Here is a 12,114-nt window from a genome sequence, read left to right as displayed (position 1 = left end):
GTAATTAACATAATAAAAATATAGTGCCTCCTGATTTTACTATTATTTTATATTTGATTATTATAAATTATTATGATTTTCTATATGATTATAATATTATTTGATTCACCTCTGGATTTGGTTCCTTTAGATCTCATTGAGACTTTATCCTCATTAGTAATTGCTGAGAAGTCTTGAGATGTTATCTGTAGAAATCACATCCTTCCAGATGGTTCCCTAAGGAATTATAATATGATACCAACTGTCCCTCAATAAAAGACTGTCCCCATAGCTGAGTCCTTAAGACTCTACTTCATAAGCAGTATTGAGTACACTCATCAATGCCACAATCTCTAGTTAAAATCAGTTGTTGAGGGGATTGAAGTCCTATTCAGAAGAGTTTAATAAATTCAATGAACTTCACCTATCTACTTAGATACACTGAATTCTACAATATATTACATACAAAATTCTACAGAATTCTAAAACATTGCATACAAAATATATCTCATAAATAGACACATTGAGGTCAATAAGATGCTTCTTTGTGTTTGACATGTAATCCTAGTAACCCAGGTCAATTTCCAGAACCCACATATAGGTGGATAAAAAGAAAATTTTTGTACAGGTATTTCCTTACTTCTACATGTATACTGTGGCACATAATTTCTCCCAACAGAGGTGCATTAGTCATAAGAATAGGGGTTGCAGAGATGGTTCTTCTATCAAGGGTACTAGTTGCACCTCTACAGGAAACATATTAAGTTCCCAGTACCCATATAGTGGCTAACAACCATCTATAACTCCAGTTCAAGTGATTTCACTCTCTCTTCTGACCTCAAGAGGTGCCGAACACAAATATAGTACATACACATACTTGCAAACAAAACACCCATGGACATAAAATAATATTTTTAAAAATTATTTTGACTTTTTTGACTTTACAATAAAAAACAAGTCAACATGTAAAAGATCCAATGAACCTAAGTCTAGAGTGGAGGAAAGGTGAATAAGATTGTAACATATAAAAAATTTTTCAAAGAATTAATAAAAATATAGTACCATGGAAACCTCAAAAAGTGTTGATTAAATTAGGATGTACGAAACTAAAAGATATTTAGATAACTTTCTTTAAGAACATTTTCTATGAGATCAAATTTAAAAATAGAAATTGATGGAATTAGATATCACTATGTTAAATTAAATAACCAATTTCAAAAGAGACATTTAAATATTTAAATATTTTAAAATGTTTACATGCATATGTGTCCATGTATACACACATTCAATTTTCTGAGATCGACATCAGTAAGAAGACAACTGGTAGGTAGATTGTTGAATTAAGTGCATTAGCTCATATAATCCATGCAACAATACTGTAAGGTAAATAGCTCACAATCTATTATTTTAAGGAGATAAGAAAAGCTATGCAAAGAGAAGTGTCTCCTTAATAGTCTGTCTCATGGTAGAAACATGTCTGGATTTGAGTTCATAAGTCTGGTCCCAGAACACAAACAGTAGCACAAATGGTAGATGTGCTGTGCTTGTAAATGGCATTGAAGCTTCATGTTGTCTTAGGCCCTTGCCATCTGCCAGTCAAGATATGCTGACCTATTCCTCCCACACTCCCCCTTTAAGTAACTCTTTGACACAGGCATAAAGTATGCTTAAGCTATCCATATCTGTCTTATTTACTTTGCTATGCATGACACAGGTTGCTTAGTGAGAAGTCACTTCAATGTGGACAAAAGTGTGAGGAGGAACAGCAATATACAGTGTCTTTCAAGAACTATACTACACTTAGCCCTTATGGAGGACTAAGAATAGATAAGGTGACTTTGCTCATCTTGAAACTATTAGTATAGCATGACAGAAGGAACAATATAGTGAGTTAATGAACATCAAGGAAATTTGAAATTTTGTCAGTCTTGCCAGAGCAAAATGACTGTCTTAACAAAACAGAGGGTTGGACAGAATCATCATACAGCATGCTAATGGCACTGACATATCTAAAGGGAAGTGAAAACTCATGTATCACAATTCAAAGTAACTGAATGATATAATCATTTATAGAAATAATTTGTAATTTTGATTAAAATTGAAGCAAGAAAGATGGGGAGTCTAATTCAATTCAAGTGAGCCAACTCAAAATCTGATTCTGTAAATGATGATGTAGAGTATCAGTAGTCACCAGTGCCAAGTAACAGATTGGAAATGAGAAAAAAGAAAATGGAATTGTTGAGTACAAATTTCATCACTTTGTGCTTCACACTCTTCAACACTTACTTGTTTCCTCTGTTCAAGGTAACAGCATACTCACTAGTAAATATCAGTAGTTTAAAAAACATGACTTATCCTTTCAATTAATTTTGTAAAGTTTGAGACACCTGGAATCTACCAGTAACCTTTCTGAAGGCAGCCTTCACATCCTTGTTTCTCAGGGTATAGATAAGAGGGTTCAACATGGGAATGATCACAGTGCAGAAGACAGATACTACCTTGTCTTCCTCTAGGGATTTGCCTCAGGTTTAGAATGAACCAAGGCAACATCTATTCCCACAATATCACTTGAATCACACATATATGGTTTATGATGATGGAATCTGTCTGTTCATCCCTTCCACACAGTGATCTAAATTTAACATTTCCTGGCACTTGAATTCAGCCAATGTCTTCTTTTCATGGTATTTTAATGGAAGTTTTAAGATAAGAGAGAGTACACTTCCAGTAGAAAAACAGGGTGTCAAGTGGAGGGATGTGATTGCCATTCCACTGCTAAAAACTCTGACCCAGAATTGTTCCTGTCTGAAAGACCTGCAGAGACAAAAATAGAGAAGAGCCTGAGGGAAAGGAGGTCCAGTGACAGGCCCAAATTGGGATCAAGCTCAAGGGGAGGCCTCACAGTCTGACACTATTACTGATGCTATGGTATGCTTACAAACAGGGGCCCATCATAACTCTGGAAAACCAAACAAGCAGCTGAAAGAGTCAGATGTGGATATTTACACCCAACCAATGGACAGAAGCTGCTGGGCACTGTAACTGAATTAGGAAAAAGCTGGAAGAAGCTGAGAAGAAGGGTGACCCCTATAGGAAAACCAGCAGTCTCAACTAACCAGGACCCCAGAGATCTCTCAGGCACTGTGCCACCAACCAGGCAGTATACACCAGTTAATATGAGGCCCCCCACACATATACAGCAGAGGACTTCTGAGTCTGAACTCAGTCAGAGAAGATGCACCTAAACCTCAAGAGACTTGAGGCTCTAGGAAATGAAGATGTCTGGTAGGGTGGTGGTAGGGTGTGGTGACTTCCCTTTTGCGATGGGGGTGGATGGGAAGAAATATGAATGTGGAACAGTCAGACTGTGGATCTGGAGGGGAATAGAGTCTGGCCTGCAAAAATGATTAAAGACTAAATACAAAAACTAAAATAATAATAATAATAATTGTATACATACATCAACTCAGCAAGTCAGCAGATGAAGCCAATGGGGATACCAGCTGAGTTAAAAGCAACTATGAGGCAATGTCTTACAGTGTCTTCTCATGCATGTGCTAATATCACAAACCCCCAAATCTGTTGAACACCAAAGATCTCATTTATCCCTGCTCTACACTGCATGAAGCCAAGCCAGAGGGAGTACCAAGGAAGGGACTGAGATTTACACTACTCCGCACAGGGTCAGGATGTCTTGAATTCACTCCAAACGTTATTGAAGTTTAAAAGACCGATATTGTTAATTTGCAAGCATGACTTATGCATAGTATACATATCCAGAAGTTGTGATTTCTTTCACAGTTAATAATTTATTCTGGAAGTAATAGCAACCCTCTACAAAGTGTCCTGTGCCCCGGACCAATAATATAACCTGTAAACTATGTACCTCAACTCTGTGACATTCTAGTCCACTCGAATACTGAAATTATTTCACAGAAAGAATACAGCTTCTTTTATAGAGTAAGCAATAAAATAATCTCAGATCTAGAAACCCCAATCCAGTAATATAAGAAAGATTATACTAATTCTTCCAACAATTGTTAATCCCACAATAATGAATTTGAATAGGTAAGAAGTAAATGAAATTCCAAACCAATAATTCAGTGTACACTCAGATATACTAAGAAAGAGAACTAACAAGTCCCAAAATGATGAAAACAGTTAAATAAAATGATGAAGTTGGTGGAAGACCTGAAATAGAAATTCAATAAATATTCAACTGAAATATTTGAAATATAAATCAGATTAAGTCAAAGAATAGGGAATGTGGAAAGACATACCAATAGAATGTGGGGAGAAAATCAGAAAATATGAGCTGAAATACAAAATAAAAGAATGAAAACAATCTGATGGTGACAGTGGGACAATATTAATAAAAATTAAGGGGCAACAAGATGGCTTAAAGGGTTAAGGAGAATGCTACAGAGCATTACCTACCTGAGTTCAATCTCCACAATCCACATCATGGAAGGAAAGAGCCATCTCCTTGCAAGTTGTCACGGACCTCAACAAATATTCCCACTAGATGGCATTGGCTCCTTTGTCAAAGTTCAAGTGACCATAGGTGTGTGGGTTCATTTCTGGGTCTTCAATTCTATTCCACTGATCTACCTTCATGCCTCTGTACAAATACCATACAGCTTTACCATGATTGTTCTATAATACAGCTTGATGGTGATTCACCTAGACTTTCTCTTATTGTTGAGAATAGTTTTCCCTATCCTGGGTTTTTTTGTTGTTCTAAATGATTTTGCTCTTTCTAACTCTATGAAGAGTTGAGTTGGAATTTTGATGGGCATTTCATTGAATCTGTAGATTGATTTCAGCAAGATGGCCATTTTTACTATATTAACCATGCCAATCCATAAGCACAGGTGATCTTTCTATCTTCTAGGATCTTCTTTGATTTATCTCTTCAGAGACTTGAAGTTATTGTCACACAGATGTTTCACTTGCTTGGTTAGAGACACACCAAGGTATTTTATATTCTTTGTGACTATTGTGAAGGGTTTCATTTCCATAATTTCTTTCTCAGCCTGTTTATTCTTTGAGTATAGGAAGGCTACTGATTTGATTAAGTTAATTTTATAGCCAGTCACTTTGCTGAAGTTGTTTATCAGGTTTAGGAGTTCTTTGTTGGGATTTTGGGGTCATTTAAGAGTACTATCATATCATCTGAAAATAGTGATATTTTGTCTTCTTCCTTTTCAATTTATATTCCTTTAACCTCCTTTTGTTGTCTAATTGCTCTGGCTAGAACTTTGAGGAATATATTGAATAGGTAGGGAGAGAGCGTACTGCCTTGTCTAGTCCCTGATTTTATACCATTCCATATATAAACACCATACCCAGACACTATTGCAGATGACAAGAAGTGCTTGCTGACAGGTACCTGTTATAGCTGTCTCCTGAGGGTTTCTACCAGAGCCTAACAAATACAGAGGTGGATGCTCATAGCCAACCATTGGACTGAGCACAGGGTCCCCAATAAAGAGATGTAGAAAGGACTGAAGGAGTAGAAGGGGTTTACAACCACATATAAAGAGCAGTAATATCAACCAACCAGACCACCTAGAGCTTCCAGGGAGCAAACCACCAACCAAAGTGCATACATGGAAGATCCATGGATTCAGCCACATATGTAGCATAAGATGGCTTTGTCAGGCATCGATGGGAGAAGAGGTCCTTGGTCCTATAAAAGCTTGACTACCTAGTGTAGAGGTTGGGTGAGTGGAAAAGCACCCTCATAGAAGCAGGGGGAGCAATAATGGATAGGGGGTTCCAGAGGGGAAACCGGAAATGGGATAATATTTGAAATGTAAATACATAAATTATCCAATAAAAAAGAAAAACTGGAGAATTTCATTCTAATGGCATAGAAAATATTTTAACACATTCCAAAAATGAAGAAAATTTGTACAAAATTAAAGATAATTATACAATCTAAATAAAAGAAGCATTGAGAACATCAAACAAATAAGACCACAAAATAATAGAGATTACCCATCATATAATAATTGAACTACTAAATAGACAGCAAAAGGAAGTATATTTTAAATGGTAAATGAGAAATACCACGTTATATATAAAGGTCTGCTTATAAATTTCTCAAATTTTAAATGCCAAAGATTAGAATGATATATCTCAAGTTCTGAAAGACAACTGCCAATAAAACCTACTACACCTAGCAAAGCAACATTATCATTAAATAAGAAGAAAACAGAAAAAAGTCCATGATAAAAATGAGCTAAATGTGTTCATTACCACTAAGCTAGGTGTTCATGACATTTGAGGGAAACCTCTGAGTTGAAAAGAAGAAATAAAAAACAAAAATCCATGAGGCTATATGAAAGAAGAAACCACACTGGAATAATATCTATAGTGAAGAAATAAGAAAACACAGAACTCTACAGAATCAACAAAATGACAGAAATAATATACGTCTTCCTACAATAACTCTGAACATTAATTTTCTTAATTCCCCAGTCAGAAGATACAAACTACCAGACTGTATCAAAAAGCAGCAACCACCTGTTCATTGCCTTTAGGGTTAAATGATGGAAAAAATGGACTATGGGAATGGATTTAGGCAACAAGCAATAGTTGTGACTTGACTATCTGGCAAAATGACTTCAAACAGAAATTCAGAAGAAATACGAGAAATCACTTCAGACCAATTAAGAGAATAACCCATGAAGAAGACATTTTATGTTTAAATACATGCACACTAAATGTGTGTATACCCCACATAACACAAATACTACTTGCTATAAAGTCATAATAGTAGTAGTTGCCTTCAAAATTCTACCTAAACCAGTTGACATGTCAACACAGAAAAAAAAAAACTATACAGAAATATCTTAATGAAATGATAGAGTATGCTAAATGATCTTAATAGACATTTAATGCCACTTCATTAAGACACTACAGAATTCAGATTCCTCTCAGTGGACCATGGAGTTTGTCTAAGTAGATGACCTATTACATCCTAAAGACTGTCTGAAAAATAGAGGAAAATAGTGAAATATTTACTTGTATTCTGTGTAATAATCACAATGGTGTAATCAAGCTATAAATCAGTAGCATAAAATTTCATAGAGTATAAAGAAGCTTATGAAGATTAAACATCTTACTATTAGATGATGAAAGAGTTGCTGAAGAAGCAAAAATTGAAACTTAGAAAATATCCTAGGATTGACTGAAAATACAACATATCAAAATCTATAGGGTAAAATTAGAGCAGTAGGAAAAAAGAAGTATATAATCTCTAAGTACCTACATTTAGAGAAATGCAGATACCCCAAATGGTTATCTTTTTCTGCTTTATTGCCATCTATGTATTGCTTTCACCATCAAGGTCACTTTATAGTCTGAAATGACATCTTTTTCAAGCCAAAGCATGAACATTCAGAAGTGGAAGAATGAACATGGAAGAAAAATGTTCTGGGTGATGAGTTTCTACAGCAACATTCTATGAAAAAATTTATCCATATCTTAATGTCTTCAACCAAGAGTTTTTTTAAGTGTATATTCGGGCCATCGGTTTAGCTATATTGCTCATTGTGTGGTTTCAGTGTTCATATGTTCAGTTCAGTGTTCAGTGTTCATAGTTCAAACTATTCATATAGTCATTAAACAAAATTATACCCACCAATAGAAACACTTCTGCTAATATAAGGACATAATCCTTTTAATTTTTATGAAGCCAGTCATCAAATTGAAGTTTTAAATGTGAAAGTCCTGATTATTATGTAAATTAACTTTCCTTTTAATTCTACTAGTCATTTATATATTCTATGCTTGGATCAACTGTTTTCCATGTTTGATTCTCCTTGTTTCTGCATTCACAAAACATTGCAATGTTTATTAGCTCTACATGACCCAAGTGCTTAACACAGAATCAATTAACAGAAAGCTTGTTAGTCATCTATTTTAATTCAATGGTTATTTCTAAATGAAGAGAAAAGATCTCATGTCTCTAAGTGACAGTTTGGTATAAGAGTTTTGTATCCACAAAGCAATATGCTCAGCAAAGAAGACATCTTTGGAGATGGAGCGATGGATCTGCATTTAACAGATGTCTGATCCTACAGAGGACTAAGGTTTAGTTTCCAGTACCTGAAGGCAACTCACAACCATCTGTAATCCCAGGCCCTCTTCTGGCCTCCACGTGGTACTGCACATACCCATGCATAGCCAGATGCAGAGAAATAGGCAGTCAAACACATGAAATAAAAACTAAAGCAAAAGAAAATTTAAAGAAGTCTTTCTTCAGTTACCATTGATTATGTGCTGTGTAATAAATATATTTTCCCAAATAAACATGAAAGTTTGTTTCATTTCTTGGTGAGTAGAAATGATTGATTCTTCTCCCTCTGGCCACTGCTTTATACCGTCACTGGGTTGTCAACACTGAACTTGTCAATATCCATAGAATTGTATCAAGAATATAGGGTTGATATTAGAATATTTTTTGTTTTGTTTTGTTTTGTTTTGTTGTTTTTTCTAGACAGGGTTTCTCTGTGTATCCCTGGCTGTCCTAGAACTCACTCTGTAGACCAGGCTTGCCTCGAACTCAGAGATCTGCCTGCCTCTGCCTCCCGAGTGATGGGATTAAAGACATAGGCCACCAGTGCCCGGCGATATTAGAATCATTTTTTAAAATATTTTATTAGGTATTTTCCTCATTTACATTTCCAATGCTATCCCAAAAGTCCCCCATACCCTCCCCACCCCACCCCCCTACTCACCCACTCCCACTTTTTGGCCCTGGCATTCCCCTGTACTGGGGCATATAAAGTTTGCATGACCAATGGACCTCTCTTTCCAGTGATGGCTGACTAGGCCATCTTTTGATACATATGCAGCTAGAGACAAGAGCTCCGGGGTACTGGTTATTTCATATTGTTGTTCCACCTATAGGGTTGCAGTTCCCTTTAGCTCCTTGGGTACTTTCTCTAGCTCCTCCATTGGGGGCCCTGTGATCCATCCAATAGCTGACTGTGAGCATCCACTTCTGTGTTTGTTAAGCCCCGGCATAGTCTCACAAGAGACAGCTATATCAGGAGTACTACTCAGCTATTAAAAGGAATGAATTTATGAAATTCCTAGACAAATTGTTGGACCTGGAGGGCATCATCCTGAGTGAGGTAACCCAATCACAAAAGAACTCAAATGATATGTTCTCACTGATAAGTGGATATTAGCCCAGATACTTAGGATACCCAAGATATAAGATACAATTTGCAAAACACATGGAACTCAAGAAGAACGAAGACCAAAGTGTGGACACTCTGCCCCTTCTTAGAATTGGGAACAAAACACCCATGGAAGGAGTTACAGAGACAAAGTTTGGAGCTGAGACAAAAGGATGGACCATCTAGAGACCGCCATATCCAGGAATCCATCTCATAATTAGCCTCCAAACGCTGACACCATTGCATACACTAGCAAGATATTGCGATATTAGAATCTTAAGTAACACAAAGGAAGGGATAAATCTATGTTAGCACTTGATTTGTGCTAAGAAATTTCTTACAATCATACTCAATTATACTATATTTGAATTGAGAATTGAGAATTGCTGTATTTATTTTGCTCCTGAGAAAATAAAATATTTACCCAAATTCTCACACTGAGTTAGAGGCAAAGTAGGATTTATATTCAAATCACTCCATGAACTATCTGCTACTGCATATTTTGAGTACTTGGAGTCTGAAGGAAATGTATCCTTGATTACTAAGTGGAAATTTCATATGTGGCAACTTCCTTTGAAGTTCTTGAAATGAAAATAGAACTCTATGTTCGACAAAAACAATCATTTTAAATACAATTGTTGAAATGTCATCTGACTTTTGACATGAAAATGAAGAGAACAAAGAATATCCTATGAAATTTTACAGACGTGTGCAGGAGTTGATATATTAACAGGTCTTCAAGTCTACTACAAAGACTGGCTGTGTTTGTACTCTCTCACACTTCTAACCCTAAAAGAGCATACTAGAATGAGAGTTTTCCATGAAGTAAGAGATATGGTAATGAGGAGTGGCAATCCACTGCCTTCTGAAGCCAGAATTGGCCATTGAAGACACATTCTCACAGGTAAGGTGCCCATGTTCATTACAAAGATATCAACATATGAATAAAGAAAACAGAAATCAGTGAGTTATAAAGACAGTTTGGAAAGTCTTTTAATCAGGCCTCAGCATTAAGAAAGACAATACAACAATAAAGGAAGAAGACATTATTTCCTTTATATATGAAAAAAGAAACAAAAGATTCAAATTAACTCAATTCACAGAAGTCCTAAAATGTAATATTTGACACATGAAGTAGAGTAATATATGTAGCAACAAAGACAAGATGGAAATTGTGCCAGAAATTAGAAGATCCCTTAAACCTCCTCTAAGTGATGGTATTAGAGAGCTCTAGAAGCCAAAGACAGAAAAAAAATGTACTTCAGTTGCTGAATACAAAATTTATGATAACTTTTCTTCTTTCCTGGAAGCATTCATTCTGTTCATGGATAACTCATAAATATATTACTGGTATCTATTTGAATATGAATGCAAAACTGATAATAAAGAGGTCATCTCACTCAGTTTTATACACTCTGTGACACCTGTAGCCTGCTAGTGAGCTTTCTGAAGGCTGCTTTCACATCTTTATTTCTCAAGCTGTAGATCAGAGGGTTCAACATAGGGATGATCACAGTATAGAAGACAGATACTACTTTATCTTCCTCTGGCGATTTCCCTGAACCACTTCTTATATACATGAAGGTGAGGGTCCCAAAAAAAAGAGCCACAGCAGTGAGGTGGGAGACACATGTGGAGAAGGTTTTACCTCTGCCACCTGAAGACTTTATCCTCATGACTGTCTTGATGATAAGCAGGTAGGAAGTGAGTATGACTAAAGCATTCACCAAGATGACAAAGTTCCCAAACAAAACAATTATAATCTCAGCATTTGTTGTATCACTGCAGGCCAGCTTCAGGAGGGGTGGAAGGTCACAAAAGAAAAAGTTGATCTTATTATCTTCACAGAAGGAGAGAGAGAAGGTACATGTGGTTCTTTGAATGGACCCAGATAACCCACATACATAGGCCACCAGTACCAAACTCCAGCATTTTTTAGGACTCATGGCCACAGTGTAGAGCAGAGGATTGCTAATAGCAACATAGCGATCATAGGACATCACTGCCAACAGGAAACATTCTGTACTTGCACAGAAGGTGAAAAAGAAGAACTGGGCAGCACAATGATTATAGGAGATGACTGTTTTACCTGTGGCCAGCATGGCCAGGATCTGAGGGGTGATGACACTGGTGTAGCAGGCATCCATTACAGAGAGATGACTCAGGAAGAAATACATTGGGGTCTGAAGCTGGACATCCATCTGGATAAGAATGACCATGCCCAAGTTCCCTAGGATGGTGACCAGATAGAAGCAGAGAAATACCAGGAAAAGAGGAACCTCCCACTCTGGATGGTCAGTAAAGCCCACAAGAATGAATTCTGTTACTGTTGTGAGGTTGTTATTGTCCATATTCAGTGTGGACTATTTAATCATTAGAAGATAAGAATGTATTGTAAAGATTCTAATACTGAAGATCACTCCTTTTTCTCTGTAGTAGGTGTTAAGTTTGTTTGTCTTTCTATTTATATAAAGTATTTTTTCAGGAATTTCTTAATCTGATTGATTTTCTTTAGATATTTTTGACTTGCATGAGGTGGTTTTTCAGTTTCTATTTCTGATTCAAATTAGTTCTCGTTTACATTTGGAAATTTCTGTGAGGACAAGAAAGCTAATCCTCAGGTTTGGGGAAAATGAAGATGCCATTTTTGTGCCAATACCATTGCAGGCAGGAATCTCTTTTGCTGCATAACAATATGTGTTTAGCCATCGTCCATACGTGCTTCCCCATATTTAGTCATGAGCTTCCGCATCAGTAGTAAGTCCCACCTGTTTTTTCTTTCCTTGATGCTGAATCCTGTATCTCTTTCACTTCCGTACACTGACCTTAACTTTTGCCCTTATAATCAAACTAATTTAACCTATTCTTCCCTTTAAAAAAATAGGGAATTGTTCTGCCTGTAATTTTCTGCTGAATAATTACTTATTCCATGCATTCA

General features: G+C 36.3%; 1 protein-coding gene across 2 annotated transcripts; it reads right to left on the bottom strand.

Moving 5' to 3' along the window:
* Positions 1–2,342: 2,342 nt before the first annotated feature.
* On the bottom strand, positions 2,343–11,527 carry LOC110285879 (olfactory receptor 9I1-like). 2 transcript variants are annotated; one of them, XM_085833995.1, is made up of 2 exons: positions 10,634–11,527; positions 2,343–2,399 (listed from the first exon to the last, which is right to left on the bottom strand). In XM_085833995.1, exons 1-2 carry the CDS (start codon positions 11,525–11,527, stop codon positions 2,343–2,345), a joined length of 951 nt encoding a protein of 316 aa, XP_085690121.1. The 2 variants fall into 2 exon arrangements, with proteins under 2 accessions (XP_085690121.1, XP_021008005.1); XM_021152346.2 differs by lacking the exon at positions 2,343–2,399 and having other exon boundaries at positions 10,583–11,527.
* Between the last annotated feature and the right edge of the window lie 587 nt (positions 11,528–12,114).

Source organism: Mus caroli, unplaced genomic scaffold (genome assembly GCF_978045245.1).
Source record: "Mus caroli unplaced genomic scaffold, Mus_caroli_1 scaffold_20, whole genome shotgun sequence".
Lineage (NCBI taxonomy): Eukaryota > Metazoa > Chordata > Mammalia > Rodentia > Muridae > Mus > Mus caroli.
The sequence above is the reverse complement of the archived record's forward strand: the minus strand, read 5'-3'. Positions and strand labels throughout refer to the sequence as shown.

Excerpts from the sequence above, each read along its gene's own strand:
- LOC110285879 (XM_085833995.1), bottom strand. The coding sequence starts at position 11,527 with ATGGACAATAACAACCTCACAACAGTAACAGAATTCATTCTTGTGGGC. Across the intron at positions 2,400-10,633 it reads TGAGAAATAAAGATGTGAAA|GCTGCCTTCAGAAAGGTTAC; the intron begins GCAGCCTTCAGA and ends AAGGATGTGAAG.